The sequence below is a fragment of the Delphinapterus leucas genome, chromosome 8, assembly GCF_059928025.1.
Source record: "Delphinapterus leucas isolate spDelLeu-1000000601 "Yukka" chromosome 8, BTC_Dleu_Yukka2, whole genome shotgun sequence".
Classification (NCBI taxonomy): Eukaryota; Metazoa; Chordata; class Mammalia; order Artiodactyla; family Monodontidae; genus Delphinapterus; species Delphinapterus leucas.
This window is the reverse complement of record NC_143136.1, coordinates 78,738,132-78,765,561: the sequence shown is the minus strand read 5'-3', so window position 1 is coordinate 78,765,561 and position 27,430 is coordinate 78,738,132. Positions and strand designations below refer to the sequence as shown.

The following is a 27,430-nucleotide window of genomic DNA, read 5'->3' as shown; positions in this document are numbered from 1 at the left end:
GTAAGCCAAGCACATATAATACCATAGAAAACATGTATAATTTATTAGATGGACTTAAAAATCAACACAAATCAGTTTTAGGCACTTGCTGAGTACAGACTATGGGAATTTTCTACCAAAGAACACAATATCTAGCAGGCAAGACCATAAAGATTCAAACTGTAGTTTTCAGAACAATACACAAGGGCTAGACATTCGATAAGAAATATTGCATAATTAATCCAACTGTATCCTGTTACAATTTCTTCACAATCCCACACATGATTTTAGGATTTAATAGATTCACTTTTTAGCATCCAAGGTTTTTAAATTCTCTCTTTCTTTCCTTTACTCCACCATTCTGGTCTTAAAATTATCGTACATTCTTTGAGGGAGCATGATATAGAAGTTTTATTTTTTGTATAAGTGGAACTTTAAAAAAGTATTGTCTATATTATGTCTGCATCTATAGTGTCAATACATGGTGACTGATAATTTTGATGTTTTTAAAGTCCATTTCAACAGGTTTATTTTGTAAAGATAGGCTTCTCATTACGAATTCCTTTAGACAGCTAATGTTTATCTTTGTTCTTTAAGTAAACATGAGGGAAAAAAATGGAATGTGGTCTATGGTTTTAAGGATGTGGGGATGTCTTCAGGTTAAACACTACATATGAATTTGGTCTGGCGTCTTTTATTCCTCAAAATGTAACTCATTTTTCGTAATGGGAAGATAATACACATATAACTTAATCCCTTTCACGTCTACCCAGTAGCTCAAGGAGCTGGCAGTCTAGGTAGTTCTCTTATCTTTCTGAATCTACCTTTCAGTGTGAGAAGCTAAAATTAAGTAGTATTAAAATGTTAAATAGAGTATAATTTAAAGGACTCTACTGCTGGTATGTATTTATGTGCTGTACACACAGCAAGCCAGTCTTGTGATGTACTCAACAACTCTAATAATACTCTCTAATGAGCAAAGTGCAAATCAATGAATCAAGCCAGTGGAGGATAGCAAAGAACCAGAGAACCAACTTAGAAACTAGTAGTTTGGAGAACAGTGGATATGGGTAAAGTTTAGAATATCTCCAGGACCAAGATAATATATCTTCGTTGATGGGCAATGAAGATACCGGACAGCAGGGGATGGCTGAGCCTATGGGAAAGCCAATCCTAAAGCAAGAAGTTCCAGATTATATTTGGACAGTGGGAGTGTTCAAAGTTAAGTCATGCAAAGAAACCTTGTCTCTACCCAGCCTTGAAAGATGGATTGATTCTAGGATATGGCTGGGTAACTGAGAGAAGATGATTCCAAAGTCCACAGATAATCTGGGATGTGCTATTACCCCCTATATACAAAGTAGAACACACTACAGATATATTCCCAAAAATGCCTGCAGAGAAAACTAGAAAGCTGTCTACAGTTTTTCTATGTGCACTAATATAAACAAATGTTGAGGTTGTCTGTACTGTATGTGGTTGCTGCAGTCACAGCAAGAGATGTAAAGTGCCTGTGAGGGGGGACAACAGAATCCCATTTCTAGATATCTTAATACTATACACTCAGACAGAAAAGAGCATCTCAGGGACTTCCGGCCCTTCCTCAGTGCCCTGCACTTCTCTGTGATCTCACTGTCACTACCTACTAGGCACTTCTTGAAGGCCAGAAAACAGAAACTCTTCTCTATTCCATGCCACGCTTCTAAAATCACTTTACCTGCATTAAAAATGCCAGACAGCAGTGCTGAAGCACTTTTTTATTCTTAAGGCAAAATGTCATATTCCCTACCCACTGTCCCCTGCCTCGCGAACTACCTGCCTTCAATGTATTCTTTGCCCATCCATGAGGGCCAAAGAAGATAGAACTGAAAAATTTCAAACAAGAATCCTTATTAGACTGTGTAAGATATACTTCCTAAATGCAATATGACAAAATTAAACATATTTAAATGCGTATAGCAATATGGTTACTTTTACGAAGATATCAAGAGAAGTTACACAACTTTCAAAATTAGTATCAAACACAGGATATTTAAATCCAGCCACGTGTACAGAGGTATGAAGCTTTGTTCTTTTCAAAGCTGAGCATAATAACCCTAAATAAAATGTTTGTTTATACCCAAAAGTAGCATATTAAAAAACCAAAAGCATTGCCCTTTGCTTAATTCCACTTAAAAACTACATATAAATCACCAATATGACTATTCATGAGGCTCTCCATGTTATTTGGAAGTAATACTGTTACAATGATTTCGATGTATTTTCGTACACAAATTAAAAAAATTTTTTCCCATTGTAATTTTGGTTTTATGCGCAAGTATAAAGGTACCACCTTTTTTCTAATGCTTGGCCTGGAGGGTAGAATATAACAAAAAAAGCATGTTTCATAAATGTGGTAAAAGATTTCATGCATTCTCATGATGCCATGTCAATTACTAAACCAACTGTAACAACGTAGTACATGCTTTAAACATCCAATTAAGAATAAATTTTGAAAAAAAAAAAGAATAAATTTTGGCTAACACCTTGATGACAAGGGAATGTGCTGGTATATTGTTGAACTGATGTGGCAGCAATTCAAGGGACTAAACCATGGTTATTCAAATTAAAAGACAAAAAGGATAAAAGGTGTGGATTTGCTGGGCTACTTTACAGAATATTTGTCTGTGATGACACTGCAACATCAACAAAATAGATTTGGGTTTTTAATATACAAGCAATTTCTTACAGTGATTTGAAAAAGTATGAGGACATATGAACAAATAAAGCTTAGTAATTTAGGATTTACTTTTGTAAAAGCAAGTTCACAAATATTAAAATGTTATACTTGCATTTTGAACATTATAATATAAATATAAAACACAAAACATCTAATTTTAAATGCTGATTTCCCGTGCCTGACTTGGATTTATATAACGAGCATTTTATATTTTATAGAAAGGAACTTTCAAAGTTTTGTCAATACTTATAGTACGTACTATTATTTCTCATCAAAATCTTTGAAATCTAAAAGGCTGGTATTAAAAGTAGTTTTTTTTTTTTTCTTGAATATTCTAAAACGTGCCAGTTTGGGATTAGTCACCAGATTTTCAGGGCATGAAAGATATACCAACAGAGTGCCCAAGAATATGTTTTAACACATTTAGGATAAGTTTGTTTACATTTATAACAGAAATACCTTAGACTTTCAGATGCTGGAGAAAAAAAAACAAAAAACCTAGCAAACATAAAAGGTTTTGGGGCCAAGTTACTTCTTAGTAAAAATAATACATTATGTTGATCAATATTTAAACCAAATTCTTAAAAGCATTAAAAAGGATTCATATTTTGTAATTGTCAAACAATGCATTCATGTGGTTTAAGATGATAGAGGAAAACTTACAGGCACACAAAAAAACCCTCAAACTATTCCAACTCCTAAGTTAAGAAATAAGAAACTTTCAAATTAAGAAATTATCTTTGTTGCTTAGAAAATATGCCTTACTTTTCATCTCAAATTGACTTTTAAATGCTTGACATACAATTTAATATCTAAGAAGACTGTAGCTAAATTATTTGATAATATTTATAGTGTGATACTTCTTCTCTGGGTAGACATATTTCATGCAACAGTTTCCAATTAATGCTGGAAAACAATCACTTGATAATTTTAATCACAATTAATGATTAACTGAAAATAGATTAACAATTTACTCAGTAAATTTAGATGGCATAAGGTCCAGTAAAGGGAGCAATCTGGTGATTGCTCAATGTGCAATTCTGCCCATTAGTAATACTAAGTCAAGAATATGACAGATATTTCACTCAGCTGGACTACATGTTTCCTTGTATGTGATTTGGTCAACAAAATATTAGGTACACAATGTCAAGCTTTTTCCTTTCTTTTTTTTTCTTTCTTTTTTAAGAGCAGCTCAATGATTTGGGGGTTGGTTAGTATGATACAGAGAACATAGGGGAAGTACAAAATGGCACTTACCACCAATGCCAGTACTCATCTCATTATGGTTATAACGAAGGATGTTATTAATTTTTGTGTTATTTCCTTTTTTTAAGAACATAAATCAAAGCCATTAACTTGAATTTGAGGTATATACATAATACCTACACAACCCTATGCAAAATACTTTTGATAATAAAGCTCTTAAAGTTAAAAATATCGTCCTCTCCCTTTGTACTTACCACAGGCTACACAATGTCCTGAGAGGATTCTTTATGAGAAAAATGTCCATCACAGCTTTAAGACCTTGCTTTGGAAGGAACTAATGAGAAAGCAGATGGAAAGGTGAGACTTCATCTTTGTTTTCAAACAAGTGGTCTTAATTGTTCTTCTTATAGAAAAAGTTTAACTGTTTAAATCTGTTTATTATAAATATATCTAAACCATTAATTTTTGCAGCTTTCAGGTAAAGTCCAGCACTTCATTTATACAAAGTCTATGAGAACAGGTCAGTAGAGATCATCTAATCTTAAGTCGTGACATCATCCACTCAAGTCCTTGGCATAATCTATAAAGAAAATAAAATATCTTGATTAACTAAGATATTTTAGCTATGAACTAAAAAGCTATGAACAGCAAACTAAAAGAAGATATCATTTTTCATCTACCTAAACAACAAAGATTAAAAAATCAGTAATATTCAATGTTGGTGCTATTGTGGTGAAGCCATACATTCACAGAGTGTGTCCGTATATTTTTGGTTCTGTTATGTCTCTAGTGCCTAGAATACTGCCTGACACGTACAAGGAGCTCAATAATTACACAGTGAATGCCCACAGAAAGTAATTTAGCAAGAAGTATCAAAAATGTTTAAAATATCAATACTCTACCCCTTTTTCTACTTTCAGAAATGTATCCTAAAAAATAATCAGAGATAAAGACAGGTTTATGTATTTCGACTGTTCATGAAAGCATTCTTAATAGGAAAAAGTAAAATTTAAATGTCTGGCAACAGAGGAAAAATTTAGCAAATTATGGAACATTCATATGATGAAATATTAAAAACTTCCTTTCAAAGACTATTTTACAATATGATAAAATGCTCATGATATAAATGAAGTAGAAATGACAGGAAATTAAATATATAGTAGAGTTGTTAAAACAAAGTATGCACACAATATTTGTTACATCTATATATTTTAAAAACCTGAAAGAAATAAAATCTCACATCACTAACACCAGTTACCACTGAACAATGGGTAATTGAGCATAATCCAAAATACAGAAAGAGATATTCATTGTAGTAAAAGAATCTAAATGTTTAGTAAGAGAGAAATGGCTGTACATATAATTTTATAAGAAAATGAAGGACTGTTATGAAGCATTAACCGTTATCTACAAGGAGCTTTTATAGATATGAGAAACTATGCTACTATAGTAATACTTAAAAAGCCAGAACTCAGATTTTTGTATAGCAGTCTAACAATGTAAAAGATGATAGAAATAGAAGGGAAAAAAGGGCAATGAGGTAAATAAATGGTTGTTTTGGTGTTGGCCCATACTTTTCTGCCATTACTCGATTCCTTACTTTTAAACTACTCATAGAAAATGATACAAAATAATAATAATAATAGGTGAGTAAATTATTTAATTCCAAACTGTTAAAGGTACAGTAGTTACTTAACAGCCAAGTAGAAACTGCGCTAAGCACTTAATATCCATTATCTTCATTAATCTTCACAACACTAAGACCAGAACCCTTCCCATATTACAGAGGGAGCCCAGGCTTAGAGAGGTTAGCAAATGGCAGAGATGGGAGTCAAAATGTCACCAATACTAAAACCAAGAATTTAGACCAAGGTGGTCAGACTGCACAGGGAAACAACAGTACCCCCCAAACCAAACATTTCCACTTGCCAACTGCTGCAAATGGAAGTCTACATAGACCCCAAACTGAAAAGATACCATCATCTGTTGATGTCCCCTTTTAAAAATAAAACTGCCAGAGTTCACATGTATCCTAACTAATGATATATTTTCCACACAATTACTCAAAGTATATAAGTTGAATCTTTTATCAATCCTAGATGATTTGTCTTTGCTGTCAAATTTAGTATTATAATCAGTGCTTTTGACTAAAGACCTTTGATAGACAAAGATAATATATAAAGATATACCTATATCTATATATGCATCTTGACATGTATTAAACTATTCAACAAAGAAATATGTAAAAGATATTTTTACTTAAATAAGTATGTGGACAATTGGTATTGTCTGATTTTTTTTTTTTAATGAACAGATTTGCTTCTTTGAGGATCTAATTATGCTCTTCCAAATATCTGTAATCAGGTAACAGTGGCTTCTATTACACTAAGATTCAGCTTCATCTCCAATTTAATTCTTTTTTTTTTTTTTTTTTTTTTTTTTGCGGTACGCGGTCCTCTCACTGTTGTGGCCTCTCCCGTTGCGGAGCACAGGCTCTGGACGCACAGGCTCAGGGGCCATGGCTCACGGGCCCAGCTGCTCCACGGCACGTGGGATCTTCCCGGACCGGGGCACGAACCCGCGTCCCCTGCATCGGCAGGCAGACTCTCAACCACTGCGCCATCAGGGAAGCCCCCCAATTTAATTCTTTTTTTTCTCTGCTTTTAAATATATACATGAAGGCTTCTAAAAAGGTCTTAAATTTGGGGTTGAGGTTCTTCAGGTGTCAGGAAAGGGCAGAAGATTGTGGCATAGATACATGAGTTTACCTGAAGTAGCAGAAATTCCCTTCCTTTTAAGACCACAGTGAAGAGTAAACCAAACATTGAATTACTGACACTATCTATCTATGCCACGTATAGATTATTTTATGTTATATATCTTACATATAACAATGCTAACAACCACTGCCTTCTTGAAATCCTTTCATCTCTGGGCATTAGACATGGGCAAAATTCTACTGCAGGCACCCCCTCATGCCACACTCTCTCCAATTCTAACTCTTTTATTTTTTTTAAGTGCAGCAACTCCCTCTTGACAGCACTGATGGCATATCTGCACACTAGTCCCACATGCAAATCTTCTTCTATTTCAGCTTCTTTATGCATAAAATGTGAATTAAAAACAACTGGTCTACATGATTGTTAGGAATAAATGAAACACTCTATAGAAAGCACTCAAGGCAAGGACATGCTCAGCAAGTGTTAGTTCCTTTCTTAGACTATAAGTCAGCACCGCCAGTGCAGGAACTATTTCCTGACTTCTCCAGACTCATGACAAGTCCATTTCTCAGAATTCCTACAGCAACTCTATCATCCATATGCTCACATGCTTTAGTTCAGTATGTTTATGTGTATTCTGTGTATGTTGTGTTTAATTCTTTACAGAACCAAGCTAAAAACTCTCTCACTGTAGACATGGACTATGTCTTACATCTCTCCCTTACAAAGTTCTGTACATGGTAACCTTAAATATTTGATTTTAAAAAGAAATACATGTTTCAAAGTTAAATACATGCTATTCATGAAGAAGACATCTTACCCCTCGCCAGTAAGAGCGCAGCATGCCTGGACATGCCACTGGTGATCTTTAATAGAAGTTAGTTTCAAAAACTGGGAGATTTCTGCTACAGTCATGCATTCTTTAACATCTTGTTTATTAGCAAAGATTAGCAATCCAGCTTTCCTTAGGTCCTATAAAAGCAAACAAAACTGTAAGGGCCAGTTCATTTTTTTCATACATTTTCCAATTTAATTAACAGATTATATATGATAACCTTTGTAACCTAGAATTTCTCAACTACTTGACATAAAAGTATCTCATAGCTCTTATGATGGAAAGTAAATATCAAATTCAACACATTTAAATAAATCAATCTATACTTGTATGGATTTATATATTTCTTACATTCCTAGATTACATTTTTATGGTCCAAAGTGCTATATTTAACAAAGTCACATCTTCCAATTTAATACATATCTAACCCTTTCCCCAACCCAAAAACTTCTATGGCTACTAAGAACTACTCTTTAGCATGGGACTCAAGAGCTTTTCAAAATTCTACCCCAGTCTATACTTTAGGTATAGGTATCTATACCTAAAGTTACAACCTTCTTCCCAGTTTATTTAGGAAATAAACTAAATCATTATATACAATATACACCTTAGGCCTTAGGACTTTTCTCAGTTGGAAGGTGCTAACCTAAACCAATCTTATTCATCTTCTGAGATCTAGCTCTTCTATCTTTGTCCATGAAGATGTGTTAGATTTGAATATTTGATAGGGCATTCTTAGACTACCATTAAACTTATCAAATTTCCCAATTAGATAGTAAGTTCTACCACTTCTATGCTTCAACTCTGAGGTAAGTTCTTTTAACTTTTCTGAATCTGTTCCTCATAACTAACATTTATTGAGTATCTAATCTGAGCAAGTCACCCATGATACTAACCATTTCTCGAATAAAATCTCTTTAATCCTCACAAGACTGTTACAAGATAGGCTTTACTATTCCCATTTTACAGATGAGGAAACTAAGACTCAGATGTAAGTAACTCATACAGAGTCACATAACTACTCAATAACAGAGCCAGGTTTGAGCTGAGATCTTCCTACTATAGCTGTTGCCCCTCATCTGTAAAATGCTGAGACCACCACCTACCTCCTGGGGATGTAGTTTGGATGAACGAATTACTATATTTAAAGCACTCAGTTCAGTACCTGGGTTTGGCGACAGTTCAACAAATGTTAGTTCACTTATTGCTCTGCAAATGAGGATTAGCTTTACCCTTGTGCATGGCCCCAAATGACTGATGTAACACTCTACTCACAAAGCAGACCAAAGGTTCTACGTCTCCTTTTGCTGTACTCTACCTTCCCCTCTCTCAACCATTTTTACAGCCGGGAGCTTCCTTGATAACCTATGGAAAGTTATGAACCTTTCCCTCATAAAAATGTATATATGTTTATGCCAAAAAAAGTTTATGTATGATTTTAGGGTGTTAATAGATATCCTAAAGTCCATTCGTGGATCCTGGGCTAAGAAACTATGATGGATGCACTCAACAAGTGGATTAAACTCTCATAAAATTCTGCCTATATATTTTAAGAGATATTGAGGAAACTAAGGTTTTGGTGCTATGTCTGCAAGTTTTCACAGCTGTGTTGAATGCCACCTTCTTCTTAGGGATCTTAGTGGAATATTTTGGTTTCAATCATGTGTATGTGTGTTTGAAGCAAGAAAGTGTTCAGTAGGTTTAAACTGACATTGCTCCACATTATTTTACTCTCGTTAGAACAGTTTCCATGACTTCTTTGATTCTTTCTGATGCAAATAAAAAATATAAGTAGTAAATTTCTTATTTGGTTAAAAGGAGTTCTGCAATATGCTTTATATAACAAAGGAGGCTGGCTTAGTTACAGTGCCCTCTGCAGGATGGCAACTACACTACTACAGATAAGGACAGAGTTACTTGAATAGCTTGGTCAGAAAGGGATACTCTAGAACATTAAGTTTTAAGACCTCCTATTCAATTTGTTTCAGCTATAGTTCAGTTCATCTGTCTATTTATATAAGGCAAAAATTTGAAGGGATGAACTATAACTAGTACACATATACATTATCAAGTATATGGATATTTTTTCTCTTATCCTAATCAGAACATGGAACAGTTATCAATAGTTGATATATGGCTGAATCATTGAGTAGATGGACTTTCCATGGGATTTAATTCCTATCTTCCTATCGTCTAGGTTTCACTATCTCTTGCCAATGTGTGTTGAAATCTTTTATATAGGTCAGGATTGCTAATGCTGGCATGTTCAGAGAACAAACACACTTTAGAAATATCTGACAACAGAAATACTTGGCACAAGTTAGGACACAAAGTTTATGCTATTTTATTTACAAGTAACCTATCTTCATCACTTTTAGTAACAAAATTATTTGGAGAAGGCCCTGGACTGAAAATTGGAAAACATAAGAAATAAAAAGTCATTTACTGAAAGGTCTAAAAAAGAGAAAAGAAAAAAAATCCATATTGAATGTACTTTTTCTAGATTTCACAGGCTCAAACTTTTTTATTTAGGGTTCTTGATTTTTTTTTTAAGCTATATTACCCACTTTTAAATATTTAGGAAGAGAGGAAAGAAAATATTCCTTTACTTTTTATTAAATAACCTCACAACCAATTATGCATTATGATAATAGTAGAAAAGAGATACATTGGGTTAAGGCTGTTCAACTTGACTTAACACGAGGTCAAAGTACAAGGTAAACAGCGTCTTTTGTACAACACCCATTTTAAACACTTTGAAAAACTTCTGCTACATACTTCTGCTACATATCAACTTCTGTTCTTCAGAGTCTAAAAATATTTTTTAGTTTAGTCAAGAAAATGAATAACAGCACATGAAAGCATACTTATTTAGCATCTTCTATATGCCATATGTAGTTGTCAGTTTGTTTCGCAAAGCTTCCTTTGTGAAGATAATTCCTAGAAGTTGAGTCATTCTGAATAAAATTCATCTATCCTTTTGTCTTTGGAACTTTTTAAAAATTCATGAGCGTCAAAGTTTTATGCTTCATTTAAGATGAAGCTTTCAGAAATGAATTTACATGTTTTATAGCTTTGTATTTAGTAATACATAGAAAGAATCATTACTGGTGATGATAATACGACTCTGTTGGTTTTTGTGGTATGCAAGAAACATGTGACCAACCCATGTCAAAGTTTGTTTTTCACACATTCTCATCCTTGATCCGGATGTCCCTCCCTCTCCAGAACTCTGCCTATTTGGCTCTTCCTGACCCTATTAAGTGGCTTACTCTAGCTCCCAAGTTCATCTGTAATTCCCTTCTTCTCTGGTAATCTCATCCCTTCTCCTATCACTTTCCAGCTAGGCCCTATTTCTGGCTTTTACTTTTTTTTCCCAGCAAAAAGCCTGAATGACATGAATACCTAAATTCAAGTCCCATAAACTACTGGGCCTCAGAGTACTAGTCCATAACAGATGAGGTTAATTGATCTATCCAAGCTAATGACCCAACTTATAAAATTCAATGACTTTGAGCCCTACTATTGGGCTTTTTATAATACTGATCCTCCTACATCCTGGCCAATTAGAGTAAGAATCAAATAGGGAGGCTACCTGTTTACAGAGTAAAAAATATAGTCAAGAGACAAATACATTTTGTGTCTTACTTTTCTTTTTCTAAAGTCTTCATAAAACAACAATAAAACAACCCTTTGGTATAAAATGAAGAATGATGTATTCTTGTAAAATGCAAAGGGGAAATTGTAAAAAATCCTTAGCCCCCCCCCCCGCCTCTTTTATTGCTTACTGTTTCTCAAACTAGAACTGAAAGCTGTTAAATACATGTACAAAGGCAAGATGTGTTTTTTTGTAAAAACCCCAAAGGGTTTAGCACAACTGCTAGAATCAGTCCAAAACAGGGGAAGGTGCATCTTGGTGGGTATGATCACCACAAGCAAAACATAAAACTTCAGTTTACATAATCACTTTACTAAGTTTCCTTATGTCTGAAACATACCAAAATTCTTAATGAAAATCTCAGAAGCAAATCATTGAATCAATATTAAAATTAATATAAAACTTCATTACAAAGATATCCCAGTTTTCTTAAGCTTTATTAAAATTCCACTGAATATTAACTTTTCTATTTCCACCTTTGAGTTGAGAAAGTAACATCTGCAATAAAAGGCATGCAAAAATAATCAATTGCCACTACAGTCAGCCCTCCTTATCCATGGGTTCTGCATTCAGATTCAACCAACCTCAGACTGAAAATATTCAGGAAAAAAAAGTTCCAGAAAGTTCAAAAAAGCAAAACTTGAATTTGCTGCACGTTTTCACAGCATTTACATTGTATTAGGTATTATAAGTAATCTAGAGATGATTTAAAGTATACTGGAGGATGTGCATACCGGTTATATGCAAATACTACGCCATTTTATACAAGGGACTTGGACATCCTCAGATTTTGGTATCCGTGGGCATCCTAGAACCAAAACTCTGCTGATAGAGAGATATGACTGTATTATAAATATTATATGATTTTACAGTTACTATTATCATTACTGACTATATTATTCAGTTTATGTAATATTCAAATTATGCTACCAGTAATATTTCTCAAGGACTAAGAAAATGTGGCTAGTTATAACAGTTTTGTTCAGTTAAAGAAACAATATCAGAAACCTACGAGCAACAAATTTAAATATTAGTCAGATAACTGAGTTACAATCAAGACTCGCTGTGTGTCCCTGACACTGTAAAATCTCATTTCTAATGATAATCGTCTGTATAATTAATCTATTTAAAATGCAAAATGAAAGTCAACTTAGGTCTTTTTGGCCAGGAAAACTTCTAGACCAAATTTATCTAAGATGCATGGAATTAAAATACTACAATTGACTCCTCAATCTTTCTGCTGCTTCCAGATATGCTTCCAAGTTGGGAAGTGTCAAAATTATAAAGCAGGCATGGCCAGCAGATAAAGAATTTTTTAAAAAATTTGAAATAGTATGCTCATGAGAAAGTAGAAAGTACAAAGGTGATAGAAATATCCCACCCCCGTACATCTAATGCCAGAATCCTACTTACCTCATGGGCTAACATTTTATAGAGTTCTTCTCTAGTTACAGAAATCCTTTCTCTGTCTGTACTGTCCACAACAACTATTACAAACTAAAATTACAAAACAAAAAAAATCATTAGTGATTACATAATTTGATATTTGTAAAATTTATCAAGTGTTTATTTGATTTACAGGCTAACAGCTATCAAGAAATTAGAACCTTATGGTATGGTATTACTGGAAAACCAGAGATACCCGCTATAATTTGTGAAACCTAAAGGTCTGATTCTGAATTCAGACATATTTACTAATTTTTAAGAGAAAGTAAAAGACAATATGATGTTATCATTCTTTTAGAATATTCTGCTAATATTCTAACCAATATGTAACATGTTTGTTTTCTAAATTAATATCTTGAATGCTAATGGGCCTATTTGCACCATAAGTCAGTAAGACAAAAATATGATCCTAAATTTAAGTTACTTCCAGACAGACATTATTTATTAATGTCAATTTAAAAATCTAAAAGAGGGCTTCCCTGGTGGCACAGTGGTTGGGAATCTGCCTGCCAATGCAGGGGACACGGGTTCCAGCCCTGGTCCGGTAAGATCCCACGTGCCCTGGAGCAACTAAGCCCGGGCGCCACAACTACCGAGCCTGTGCTCTAGAGCCCACCAGCCACAACTACTAAGCCTACGTGCCACAACTACTGAAGCCCGCGCGCCTAGAGCCCGTGTTCTGCAACAAGAGAAGCCACGACGGTGAGAAGCCCACGCACCGCAACAAAGAGTAGCCCCCGCTCACCGCAACTAGCGAAAGCCCACGCACAGCAACGACTAGAGAAAGCCCGTGCACAGCAACGAAGACACAACACAGCCAAATATAAAAACAAATAAATAAATTAATTTAAAAAATCTAAAAGGGTATGCGTATGAGAATAAAGTAATGTGACAGTTAAAGAAATCAATTTTTAAAAAATCAACAAATTGAAAGAATAAATCTATATCAAAAACCATGCTCTCTTCCTTATATAAGTGGCATAACTCTTTCTTGAACTGACGATGAGACCAGATGCAATCAAAGACTCGAAAGGAGCTGTGCAGGACTGAGCTACAGTGTGCCTCTTCTTCAATTCCATGAACACCAAAAGGCACCAGGGAAACAGAAGCAGATATAGTTGCTTTATGATGGCATTTGTTATGCCCAAGTTAATTCTGACTGCCTATTATTAGTATGTGCTATTTATTGTTTAGAACTAGCTTTTCATTTCCAAATAAACCACAGTAATTTTCAGGATCTTTTCTATTCTTCAGATTTCATCAACCATAATGCAGAAGGATAATAGAACTGCTACTTTCCCTCTTCTCTCACTTGAGACCTTACTGATACGTGGTTTTATCACTATAACACCTGTTCTACTCCAAGCCTTCTTAACAAAGCTATTAATTTTCAAGGTGTTGCCATGAACTTGATACCTGCAGCGTTTTATATAGGAATACTAATTATATATACTCCTCCTTCTCCAAAAGACATAATCAAATGCTTAATGGAGTGTTAGGGGATCAAGTCATTAGAGACACTTAATAGTGTCTTACTGACATAATATTCATCTGTATATACATTTGGAGATTTATTAACTTATAATCAGCACTACAAAAACAACTGTCACAGCATTTCATCTTATAAGGTCTATATAGTAAAGCTCTCAAACGTCAGAAATTTTCTCTTGGCAAATAATATGTAAATAAAACACATGATTATGTCTAAATTGCTTTATAATCAAAAGAAAAAGAATTCTTTAATGTGCAATTGTATTGCATAAAAGAAAACACATAGTAAAATTCTGGCCAAGAATTCAAACCATCAGAGCCCTCGCATCTAACTAGGATTTCCTCTATGCAGACATAAATAAATAGTAAGAGAGAAATGGAATTACAAACTGTGAAATGGAACTCTTTATTAAACAAGTACTTAAGGCAAGCTCTAGGATCAATATAAAATCAGATTAACCAATCACCAATTCTCCCTACAGAGGTTCAATGAGAATGGATATATATAACAATGACCCTGAAAGAGGGAATCAAAGATTCCACTATGTTTAAACTCTACTTATATTAACATACTGTGATATTTCAAAAAGACGAGCTATAAGAGTTCATATCTGGGAGGTGTTTCCCAGGCATTATATTCATAGAAGACTTAGTATATTAAGAAACATACCTCTGTGTTAGTATAGTAAGTGTTCCATGAAGAACGAAGAGATTCTTGGCCACCAATATCCCACATTAGAAAACGTGTATTATTAATCACTATCTCTTCTACATTACTTCCTATTGTTGGGGATGTATGTACAACTTCATTCATAGAACTGGGAAAAAAAAGTTCAAATATATTACAGTTAGCAAGGAAGCTAGATTGTTTGAAAATTTTTCAATTAAGGGATAAGTCAGCATGACCTACTTTTATATTTTGTACCCAAATATCCCCTTTCCACTAGCTCATAAGAGTGAATGAAGGGTTTAAACAGAGGTGGAGCTAGGTAGTGGACTATCTGGAATACTCTAGATTCATTCCAGGAAACTATAGAAACAAATATTTCTCTACTCTCCACAAGCAAAACAACTGAACAACATGCTCAATGTCATATAAATTTCTAGCTCTCTAGAAACAGCTGCTTAAATTTGGCTCCTGGTTCATGGCCAACCTGCCTTTTTACAGAGTAACTTGGATTCCATATAATTTTTTATTGCTTTCATTAATCAAATATCTCTCAGGCTGAAAAACTATAAACAATAAAATAAAAAATCTTAAGTAGTTAGTACTTACAATTGGTAAAGGATGGTAGTTTTTCCCGCATTATCCAGCCCAACAATGATAACTTTGTGCTCTGAAAAAAAGAAAAACACCAGTGATTTATTAATCAAAAACAAAAATTTTCCTATTTCACCCATTCTTTCCAGCTATGGTATAATTCAGTACATGGCACTTTATACCTTCTTGTAACTCAAAAGAACATCGCAGCAAGACCAGAAGTACGCCATTGGTCTAACCTCCTATCCCCCTCATTCTACATAGAGAACTCTCATCTCATCTCTCTGAAGGAAGCCAGAAGCACTACATTCTTTCCACTCTGTGGAAGCCTACTCTCAGTAAAGTATCCCAAATGTAATCACAACAATTTATGGATGACTTGAGGTATAAATGTTTCACATTGGAAACTTAAGTTCTTAAGTTTACCTAACTAAACTTAACTAAGTCACTTAAGTTCTAAATATGAATTTTAGGCCTTAACTGGGTATGTATAGGTGAGATGGGATGAATGGGAAGGGAAAAAAAGGGCAGCCTTTTAAAGCTGCTGGCAAAAGGCAACTGTAAGCTATCTGAGTACATTTGAACCATAGGGTCTTTCTAACCAAATTTAAGGACCTATAGCTAAGGTGGCAGCAGCTTCCTCTCCCCTTGGCTTCTAAAGCATCACTTTTTCCAAGTTTTCTTCCTCTGTCTCTTGATGTTTATTTTTTTCCACTGACTCCTCTTCCTTGGGTCTTCCTTCAAACATTCATGTTTCCCAGAGTTCTCTTCTTACACTCCTCTCACATTTTAACAAGGCATCTTGGGGCCTATCTATTGCCGTGCTGTCTAAAAACTATCCTGAAAGACAGCAGTGTGTGGAGAAAGGTAATCTCCAAAGATGGCCTCTGGATATTCATGCCCCTATATAGCTCCCCCCTTAAATTCTGGCTGGTCCTATGACTTGCTTTTAACCACAAGAATGCAGCAGAAGTGATGCTGTATGACTTCCACACCTAGATTATCACACACCTTGCAGCTGCTGCCTGGTTCTAGGACAACTCCCCCTGGGGTAAGCCAGACACCATGTAACAAGTCCGACTACCCCAAGACTGCTATGCATGAGTGAGGAAGCTCAGGCTAATCACGTGGCCTGATCTTGTGGAGAGAGACACACAGATGCCCCCAGCTGTTCTAGCCATTCCAGCTGAGACGCCAGACACACAAATAGAGAAGCCACCTTGGATATGCAGCCAGGTGGAGCTGGAGATGACTCCAGTGCTAGCTGCCATCCAAATGTAATCAAATGAGCCCCAAGCCAGAACTTCCTAACTGAGCTCAGTGAACTCACAGAACCATGAGAGACAGTAATAAATTATCCCTTTAAGTCATAAAATTTATGATTGGCTTGTTACACAGTAATAGATAACAGAAGCAAGATGGAAAAATACATGTGGTTATGTGACCCTGAGCAAATGACTTATTTCTCTAACTCTTAGCTTCGTCACTGTAAAACAGGGGCAACACTACCTCTCTTTCTGGGTTTATGTCATGATTAAGACAGCACATGGGGTGTGCCTACCACCAAGAAAGACAATTCCTAATCCATGTTCCCAAATGTTTCCTAAGCTCCAATCTACCTAGTGGATAGACACAGTGCCACTCAACATAACCAAAAACCCAATATTCAAACCTGTTCCTAATTCTATCTTACTTAACTTGCCTAATGGTATTACCATTAATTCAGATGCCTTTGGAGTCCCTCAACCTGAACATCTAATTTGTCACCAAGTTCTATTCTACCTCAAAAATATATCCCAAACCTGCCTCCTCCCACTGTCCTAGTTGTAGTCCTCCTCATCTCTTACTGTACCTAAGCAGACTATCTCCAGTCCATCTTCCTATTGTTTCTAGAGTAATCTTTCTAGAAACAATAAAGCTCATAATGCCACTCTGTTATTTAAATGATGGCTCTCCAGTTTGACAGGAAAACAAGGTACAAGTTCTCAGCCTTGTAAATAAAGCCAGTCCCAAATGAATAGGCTTCAGCTTTATTATCCCTCACCACTACCGCCAGGTATCTAAGCTGGAGTTCAAGCTGTTCTCCCTACACAAGCTGCCACGTATGTTCACGGCAAACATTTCCCTACCTCTATACTCATGGTTTTTACCTGTGCTGGAATTATCCTCTCCAATTCTCCATTTAAAGAATTCCTACTAATCTTTAAAGTTTAGCTTCCCAAGAAAAATCACTTTCTCCTGCTCTTCTGCCACACCTCGAAGACAGCACTTATAGTAATTTACATGTACACTCACTAATCTTCTCAGCTTAATGAGGCACCCTTCAAGTATATAGAGCACATGCTAATCATCTTCATATTCCTAGTAACTACAACTTTTTCTGGTGCAAGGCAGGTACTCAGTAAATGCTGAATTAATATTCATTCTATAAATAATAAATGCTAAGGATTATAACACCTAAGAGTGAGGAGATCTTTAAGAAAAAGCTTTTGCAGTCAGGTAGTAGATGCTTTCCAAATAGTTGACATTTACCATAGAGGGGAATTCCTAATGCTACATAGGTACCTCCTGTTACACAAAAATACGAAGATCAAGTAAATAGAAAATTTTAATACAATCCATTTTATCCAATCACTTATTTCTTTGAAGAAAGAGCAGGCAGCTTAGAACCACCAGGGTCCTAAACTGACATCACCATGCTCCCCCCACACAGGTTCTTAAAAGTCATTTAAAAAATGCAGGCCCAGTCTATCATCTTTAGAGATGACTAGGGGGAAGGAACTGAGAAAATGAAACTACCTGACAAGTGCAGTTTCTGCCTAAGGAAAAGTATGTAAGGTGACTGAATTAAAATCAGATTACTTGGGGAGCATGGAATCCCATCAAAGGGAGTGTTAAACGCTGTGGTGACTGACAAATCCATCTTCACAGGAGGGCCATACCTGCATCAGGGCCAGATTACTGAGTCCCTGGAGCAGGGTGCCTTTTTATCCGGGAAGTTTTTAAACGGCATGGCAATTTTGCCTGACTCTATATTTTTCTATGTCCCCAAATTAGGCATTCCCCTTTTGATGACAGATATCTTCTTCAGTTCTAGTAATACAAACAATGTAAACATTCTAATATAAGCAGAATTCATATTGGGCTATACTCTGACCGCTGACATGGATGAAAGTTTTTTTAGTTTCTCACTTGAATACCAATTTTTAATAATATAATTCTTAAAACGTCAACTTATTTTTAAGTTTCAGGAACATCATTTTGTAAAACCCTATGTATTAGCTGCAGGACTAAATTTAGATAGACTTGCCAGTACTCAGGAAGAAAATACAATTACTCTGACCAATGAGAGAAATGATACTCTAAAAACAGTACAAAATAGGGGCAAAAGCAAACAATACAAATTTAGGCAAGGATCTATGATAAATAACTACAGACTGACTAAAAAATGCATCTGTGTGTATGAATTATACACACAGAGATCACAAATACAAGAGCACTGTCTCTTACAAGGCCCTTAATCACTTAAGGAGGTTAAACACTTATTCTAACCATGCTACCATTTTTCAAAATATTTTGCTACTTTTCTCTTGCCATTGCTTTCAGAGCCTGAGATACACTGTTTTGAACACTCCCAATGGTGTTCTGAAGATGAATTTGATTTTAAAGGGGGAGGGGAGCCACGTGGTATCATCTCAGTCGTAAGGTAAAAGGCAGCTAAGACAATTATTACCTTTTTGTTGTTAAATGAGGTGTGATTCCTAAATTATATTATTTTTAAATGTGTCTCTAAAGAAATCCTAAAAGGAGTTTCAAAAGGTATTTTGAGTAATAGTAAGATGTATCAGCAGAAAAACTATCTGGCCTCCTTTGCTTTTAAGGTGAAAACCCCATCTGGTTTTGCTTTTTAAAGTGGTCTCCTTAATTTAGCCATGCCCCATTGGACTTATTTCTTGATTTCAAACACAGTACTCTTCTACCACTTCTGTGAGGAAGGACTAACTAGGCAAAAAAACAACAACAACTAAAGAAAGATTCTGTATCATACTTGACCACAAGATGAACATGATAAGGTGAAACTACTGTGAACAAACCACTGTGCAATAAACACACATACACTGAGATAAAGCAGATGGCAGAAGAGGCTCACAACGGGATTCCGGCTCCTCCTTACACAAGTTAGTTGCCAGCTAAGGACAGGATGGAGGGAACAGTTTCAAGACACACCTTTTACAGCCACTGAATGAATGAATGAACTAGAGAATAAGCTGAAATTAGATAACATAACCTGTGGTAGATAAAGATGTAAAGTCTTGTTAAGTCTTTCTTCACTAGTACCTAGAAATAAAGGAAGCACACTGGGGAGAGAAGGTTTGGTGGACAATACAAGGCGAGAATTCATGTCTGGCACAGTAGAGAGTAAACAGGAGAAAAGAGTGTCAGAGATGTTGACAGGGGTAGTAAAGAAGCTACTCAAACCACTGTCCATACTGGAAACAACCTCCCTCTTCTGTCTATTTAATTTTACAAACACAATGAATTCCTGTCACCTACAAATGCCATAAATATGCAAACATTCCTCCAAACTCTTAAGACAGAAAGCAGATTTCTAAAGTCATTCAAGTGAATGCAAGCTAACATATTTGAACTCATGAGGGGTTTTTTTAGTGGTTAACATATTTTAAAAAGAAAAAGAGGAAGAAAGAGTCTCACATCAAGCATGTGCAGAACGTAGAAAATCTCCAAGGAGCCACATGTTCTGTGGAGCAGTCTGAGATTTCTTTGGAGGGCATTCCAATGAGGCCATAATCCAGAGGTCCTTCACCTCTTCACCCCACCTAAACTCCTACAAGCCACATTCAATACCAACTTATATCTACTCCCTCCTAGGACTTGTCTCTATTTGAATATTTGTGAGTTTTTACAATAAAGCACCAATGGCTATATAACAGCTTCCTAAGTCTAAGGTATAGCACATGGGTCACAGTGAGAACTATAAAATTAAGACATAAGTGTGCAATGGGCTCAAAGATAAAGGTGCTGACTCAGTGGTGAAGAGCCAGTTTATCCCCAACAATAGTGTTAGATTATTCACACTTTCTAATACTAAATCAACTTCCTTTGACTATCCTTAGGTTCTTTCACCACCCCAACTTGTGTCTCTCATTACCAGAACAATGTTCTATGAAAAACACAAATTTGTAGCTAAAAACTGTTATAATGCACTTCAAAACAAACATTCCATAGAATATATAATATGTATACAAAGAGATGTTATTACGGGAAAATGTAATAAAACTTTTGGTTATACCAACTCTTTGATGCATGTGATTCATGACAAGTTTACTGCTTAGTATGGTTCTTCTTCTAGAATATCTATGCCATAGCATTCTTGCAGTTTCTCAGATAAGCCAAAACAACTATACACTGTCACAGTGCCTGGATGGAATTTTGAGTTATCACTTAGGCTTTAGTTTCCCAATCAATACTTTACTGTTTTGTCATGAAAATGCTTGTTTCCCTTCTTCACTTCCTTTTGATATACGCAGGCAGCCTACCAGTTCTGTTTACTGCCAGGTTCTAAGAGTCTATATATATATATATCCTACCAGCTACCAGTCAGTAAATTAAGCAAAAAGAAATGTCACTGTCATCCTGGAGGACTTCTATCTCTGTGAATCATACCAAAGCCAGAAAACACAAATACTACAAATACTAAGGCAGATAAACTGAGAGTCCTCCTGATTCTTCATTTTCACCTCATATCCAAACTATCACTAAGCCCCGTGGATTCTGTCTCACATGGAGCAAAAAATCCATTTCTGTCAGGTTTACTACAGTTCTCTCAGGCCTTAACACAGAGCCTAGAATAAAGCTTGTGCTTAATAAACTATGAGTGAATAAATAAATCAGATTTGGAAGACATAAAGGTTAGAAGGGAGATAACTAATCAAGTCTCTACATACTAAAAATTCAATTTGCAAAATCTAAAAGTATCATCAATAAAAAACAAAGTTTGAAAATAAACTTGCGATTTATAGCAATGGTAGTGAAGTTTCAGGGGGAAAAAACTTCGCTGAATGAAAAGTAACAATTATACAGGGCAAAAGTAGAGATCCAATTAGGAAACATAAACCACATAGCAATTTGAACTTTCAAAGTTTAATTTAAAGAAAATAACTACTACAGAGGATTGGAGTAATGAGGGATTGGCTAACAAGAAGTAACTCTAAAGATTAAAGGAATGACAAATACACGGAGCATTCCCTATCTCTAGGGCTGAGAGCTTCCCCCAATTCCCCAGGACTGAGATGCAAACCTTGCTGAGGGCCAGGCCAGGGCTCACTGAATGTCAGAGAAGTAGCTAAGCAAACTTGCCAGTGGATCTTTCTGGAAATCCTCCCTCTAGGATGCTGGGGAAAACTGTTCATTGGGAGGTATTTCACTGGAGGGCCTCCATTCTGAGACCAACCGAAGTGGGTGCTAGAAGAAGCTGCTGCTGACCACTACACAGTGCAAGAGCCAGCCACTCGAGATGTCCACACTGCATGAGCAGGACAGACCCTGCTGAGCAGCACGCCATATCCAGGAAGAAAAATCGTCTCCTCCTTCAGGGTCCCTCCAATGCCGTCTACCGACAGAGCCTAACACCGTGCCAAAGGGCAAAAGAAAAATACTTAAAGGACCCAGTTCTGTATCCACAGAGCATGCAAAAAGGGTGGATTTGGAGCTAAAATTTTTAATAGCAGGCACAGTTCACCCCTTTGGCTACTCAGCTTCTATATGTACTCTTCTGCACTTCTGAATTCCCACACAATGAAAAAAAACAACAGAAGCAGAGGTGGCTTTCCCAGCACCAGGTCTTGCAGCTTGTCCAGAACTCATTCACAACGTATCATTCCTTTTCTAAGAACCAATCGGAAGAATGAAACAAGGCTATCCATGAGGAAACTTCACAACTTCTTTCATAGTTCATAGTAGTGTCTGAAAGTTCTTCCTTTTATCTAACACGAATCCTTCTTATACAAAGGGAGTTTTGTTTTGTTTTGTTTCAAGAGCACTAACTCAGGCACTAGACTACCTTGGTTAAAATCTCTATCTAAAAGGTCTATCACTTTTAATTGTAGTGCCTGAAGCAAGGTACCTAATGTTTCTTTGCCCCTTTAAAATGGGGGAGAATATCTGCCTCACAGGGTTGTGGTTAAGAGTAAATCAATTAAGACTAAATCAACTGCATGAAACATGTAGAACCTAACGTTGCATGCCAGTATTAACTGCTATTATTTTATCTATAAAGATGAAGTTAGCTTATTTTCTGTCTCCCCACATAAAGGCAGGGGGTCTTGTTTGTTTTGTTCCTTGTCTATCCCCACCATCTAGAACAGTCCCCCAGCACAAAATAGGTGTTCAAAATACGTGTTTAATAAACAAACCGAGTACTGATCATAAGTCCTTCTATACTAAAAGATACTAATGGCAACTCTTCAAAGTCCTAAAGTTGTAAACACTTATAGTTTAGTAACTGAGAAACACCTTTGGGGGGGGAGGGGATTTCATACAAAAAAATGATGCCAGTCACTTCTTTAAGACCAGTGTCAGCAGCATATTTCTGCAGTATTTTAACTCTGGCATTTACCAGTTGCGTTGTCTAGGAAAATCATTCCACTGGTACCTCAGTTTCCTCTTTTCAGGAGAAAATAACTGCTTCGAAGGACTGTAGAAACGTTTAAAAATGATATATACAACAGCATCTAGGACTAAGTTTGTACCCTACTGATTTAAATATCACCTAAATGGAACCTCTGGTTTTTCAAGTTTGAGCAATATGCAATTAGGTTTCACTGTGTACTCATATTTTAAGCTTAAACTGAAAGAGTTGTTTTAAAGGGAGCTCAAAAAAAATAAATAAAAAGAGAGAGAGAGAGAGAGAGAGATGTTACAGTTTGTTTCATCAGCATAGCAAATTCTGTAATCCGCCAAAACTTCCTTCCAACAGTTTATGTGAAAAGAACATAGGACTGTGTTCTGTATCTTCTGAACGTAAAATAAAGCATCCAAGATATATCTAACACACATATATATACCCAGTTTAATACAGAACTAAAAAGACCAACAAGTACCTGACATTAGATTTAATGCTGAATATTTTTTAAAGTGACCCTGCTGATAAGACAACCACATCATTTAACAGGAGAGAAATAGTTTATTCACATTTTCACAATATTGACATCTAAATTTTTAGAACTTAACTTCATTAATTTCTCTTACTATTAATTCCCAACACTGAAATAAATGTCCAGTCAAAAATTACCACAAAATACAGGTAATAAGAACACTACTCAGCGATTGCTAGTGGTAACAAAGCACACATCATTATTTACTACTGGCAAGTAGCTGTTGGCAAAGTTCTAATTCATTCTTAAGTTACAGAGACAAATAGTTTTATCATTGACTCAAAAGAGAAAGTGGAAATACCTAATTTTTCTTGCAGGACTAGAGCTCAATTAACAAGCAAAGTCTTTCTAAATTTCACGGCAGAGTTGAAATACTAGCTTTGCTAAAAATAATACAAAATTATGGATTTAAAAACTAGAATAGATCTTATCTACTATAAGCACCACCAGTATTACAGCAATGTTAAGTTTCAATTCTTAAGACCTACACATTAAGTTTTTAGGATTTGTGGGCTCCACAGTCACACAGTCAAGATCCCTGCTATTCTAGGTGAGACCCGGGCCCAGAGAGGTTAAGTGACTGGCTCCCACTCACCCTTCTCTCAACAGAAACAGCTAGCCAGAGACAGTGTAGATTAGAACTGGCTTTCTCCAGTTTATGAAAATTCTCCATATCATTTGAAAATCATTTGAAATACTGCTCTTCCATTCACTATCATGTGATCGACACCATCATCTTTATATTTTTAAAAGATACACTAGAAATCGATCACAAGTTCCAGTTCTGCTCCCTCCCAATCGCCTTCTTACAGCAGCAGCTGGATAACGAAGGAGGAGGCGGAGATGCTTGTACATAATAGATGCCACCATTCATTTAAGTCTTTACTGGAAAACTTTGGGCTGTGACACCACCACCAGCTTACACAAGAGAAAAACACAAACTAAGTTACTGACAGCCAGGATGATGAATCACCCTACTTGAGTTAAAAAGAACAAAAGTACACCAGTAACTAGAGTGTATCTTAATGACTATGGACTCTTTTTGTTAAAATTGTATCTTCTTTCCCCAGTTTTACACTTATTTTGTAACAAATTTCAATAAATCTGATATGCATTTCAAGGCAATGTTTGAGTTTAGATGAACTTAAGCATCTCTTTATAATACACTCCATACCTGGTAACTTAGTCGTTAACCTACAGTTAACAAATGTTTCATATGATATGATTTTTAAGTGCTTTCGGTGAAACACTTTACCATTTTTTAATCCAGCCCCCCAAAACCTCTAAATAAGCAACACGAGTAGGAAACTGACCTTAAGCTTAACCTTAAACACAGATATCAATATGGCAAGAGGAGAGAAGACCATCACTACTGAGGATGCAGAAGAATCTCCCCAAAGCGGGGAAGGGCGGGGTGGAGGTGGAGGGCAGGCTCATAAACCTGAATGTACTGGTCAAGCCAAGAGCGATTCCTCAGGTTTTACCGCATTCTGCAATCCTCGGGTGCTCAGTGGTGCGGCTGGGGCCACAACCTGTAACCTTCATCCCAGAGAACCCCAGCATTTCTCAGTGCTGTGCAAACCCAACTGCTGAAGGAAAAAGGACTGAAACGTGGACCAAGCGGGGCCACTCAGGGGCGTCGGACGTGAGGCAAGAAACCCTCTCCACTCCCAATCGAAATCCGAGCAATGGGTGTATTTGAGGCATGATTTCTTAGGAAGCTCTCCTAAGACAAAGGGCTGCGAGTCGGGAGTTTCCCGAGCTGGGAGTGAAAGCGAACAGCCCCAAGGCTCGCAGCCGCAGCAGCCCGCACCCAGCGCAGAGAGCGCGCGCCACCGCGCCGCCCACACTCCGGAAGTATTCGGAGACCACCACCCACCCGGCCAGGGCTGACGCTCTCCCTAACCCGTACGCGCTCGGCCCAAGCCCCTCACCCTGGTGATTGAACAGTCTCCATATCCTGGTGAAGAGAATTCCCATTCTCGGGCAGCGGACCCCCCTCCAGCCACCCCGGCCGCCTGGCCTCCCCCGGCTCAGGCTCAAGGGGAGGAGAGAGACGCGCCGGAGCCTCCGTCTCTGCCGCTGCTGCTCCCGCGCTGGCCGTCGGCCCGCTTCCTAGGAACCGGAGGGAGGTCGAAGCCCAGGACGCCCTGTCGTGCGCGAGGACCCGCCGCTGCCGCCGCGGCTCCCGCCTGACTCGCGGACATCGCCGCCGCGTTGTCTGCGGCGAGCCTCGCAGGCCACCGTCCTCCCCCAGCTCCTCTCGGGCAGCTGAGGCGGCGACTACCGGGCGAGCGGGGGAGGCGAGGGGCGGGGCGGAGGCCACGGGAAGGCGCAGGCGCGCGGCCGGAGGGGCGGGGTCTGGGAAAGGGCACTCGCCTGGCCCTAGCTTCTGTGCCAAGCCGGACGACCTTCAGGCGGCGGGACTGAGCCACGGGATCCAGGCAATGCGGGCTGCAGGTTGGGGCAGGTGGCTCTGGGCTGCTTGCTTTGGCGTCCCCGCCGAGTTTTGTTTTTTTTCTGCATTTCTTACACAGAGCCAAAATGTGAACATGTCACTGAGTGCCCAGTGCCCATCCCCAACCCTGCACGCACAGAACACCAAAAGTCCCACGTCTTGGCCTTCAAAGACATGGCATTCCATCAGGGGTTCTGAGGGAAGCTGAATACCTCTAGCTCTCAAATCTCTTGACCTGGACGCCCTGAAGGGTGGCCTTACCTAAGCGGTCGCCTTATGGCCGTCCTGCACCTCAAGGCTGTTCCCGCTCCACTCCCTTCACTTTCAAATCAATCTTGCCCGAAACAACTATCTTGATCAGTTCACTCCCGTGTTTAAAAATTTTTAGTGGCCACTAAAGCTGTTTTGAGCAGCAGAGGCGTTTGTCTCTAAGGTCTTTCTTCGATTCCAGATCATCTGAGAACAATGATAATTAGTCTCTATTCTTGTTAGAGGCAAGAGTGGGAAAACAAACTGAGGTTGTTTACTTCTTCCCTTCCACAAAGAAACCAGAAACAGCTCCAACCCCTTCTATTCTCTTTAACTTTGGTAAAAAGAGAAAGAAAAAGGTGCGGGAGCTGTAAAAGACATTTTGAACTGCTCTGCCCCCCATGTGCAAGAGCTAAATGAAATGAAACAAAATCAGCAATAAACTCCACCTTTCCACACCACTTCTCCTAGTCATACACTATCTCATCTCAATACATAGAAAAATAACCCATTTAAGTAAGACCTCAAGACAGTCTACAGTTTTTCGTAGTTGTCTGTAAGCAAACTTGTACCTGTGAAACAAAGGGCAGCATTGAGGGCTGAAACATGTCTCTTTTTAAACAACTGTTCAAGAAAAAGTCCTTTGGTTTCTTTTGGGACTTATCATTATGAAACAAAGTTTAGAGGAGACAAATGAAGGGAAAGAAAATTACTATATTAATCCATTTAAATTTATGGATTGTTATGTTTATATTTACATAATACTCTCGGACTTCCCTGGTGGCGCAGCCGTTAAGAATCTACCTGCCAATGTAGGGGACACGGGTTCGAGCACTGGTCCGGGAAGATCCCACATGCTGCGGAGCAACTAAGCCCGTGCGCCACAACTACTGAGCATGGGCTCTAGAGCCCGTGAGCCACAACTACTGAGCCCACGTGCCACAACTGCTGAAGCCCACGCGCCTAGAGCCCATGCTCTGCATTGAGAAGCCACTGTGATAAGAAGTCCACGCACCACAACGAAGAGTAGCCCCTGCTCGCCGCAACTAGAGAAAGCCCACGCGCAGCAACGAAGACCCAACACAGCCAAAAATAAAAATAAAAAAATAAATTCCTAAAAAAATAAGAAAGTACTCTCTAGGCTATTTAGAAAAACAACAATTTCCATTCTTGCCCACTGTAGGTAATGCTTTTGGCAGCTCTAAAACTTTTTGCAAACTCCCCACACATCTCT

General features: G+C 37.4%; 2 protein-coding genes across 2 annotated transcripts in view; both read right to left on the bottom strand.

Annotated features, from left to right (window-relative positions):
• The window catches only part of NEB (nebulin), a 274,540-nt gene extending 270,277 nt beyond the window's left edge, over positions 1-4,263 (bottom strand). The window contains exon 1 of the mRNA XM_089916822.1: positions 4,159-4,263. The gene's annotated coding sequence lies outside the window, so the exon portion shown is untranslated. The remainder of the gene's footprint in view (positions 1-4,158) is intronic.
• ARL5A (ARF like GTPase 5A) lies at positions 20-25,757 on the bottom strand. Its single transcript, XM_022569715.2, has 6 exons — positions 25,424-25,757; positions 15,331-15,391; positions 14,725-14,872; positions 12,531-12,614; positions 7,445-7,596; positions 20-4,484 (listed from the first exon to the last, which is right to left on the bottom strand). The coding sequence occupies exons 1-6, from the start codon at positions 25,467-25,469 to the stop codon at positions 4,436-4,438; spliced, it is 540 nt and encodes a 179-aa protein (XP_022425423.1). The 5' UTR covers positions 25,470-25,757; the 3' UTR covers positions 20-4,435.
• Between the last annotated feature and the right edge of the window lie 1,673 nt (positions 25,758-27,430).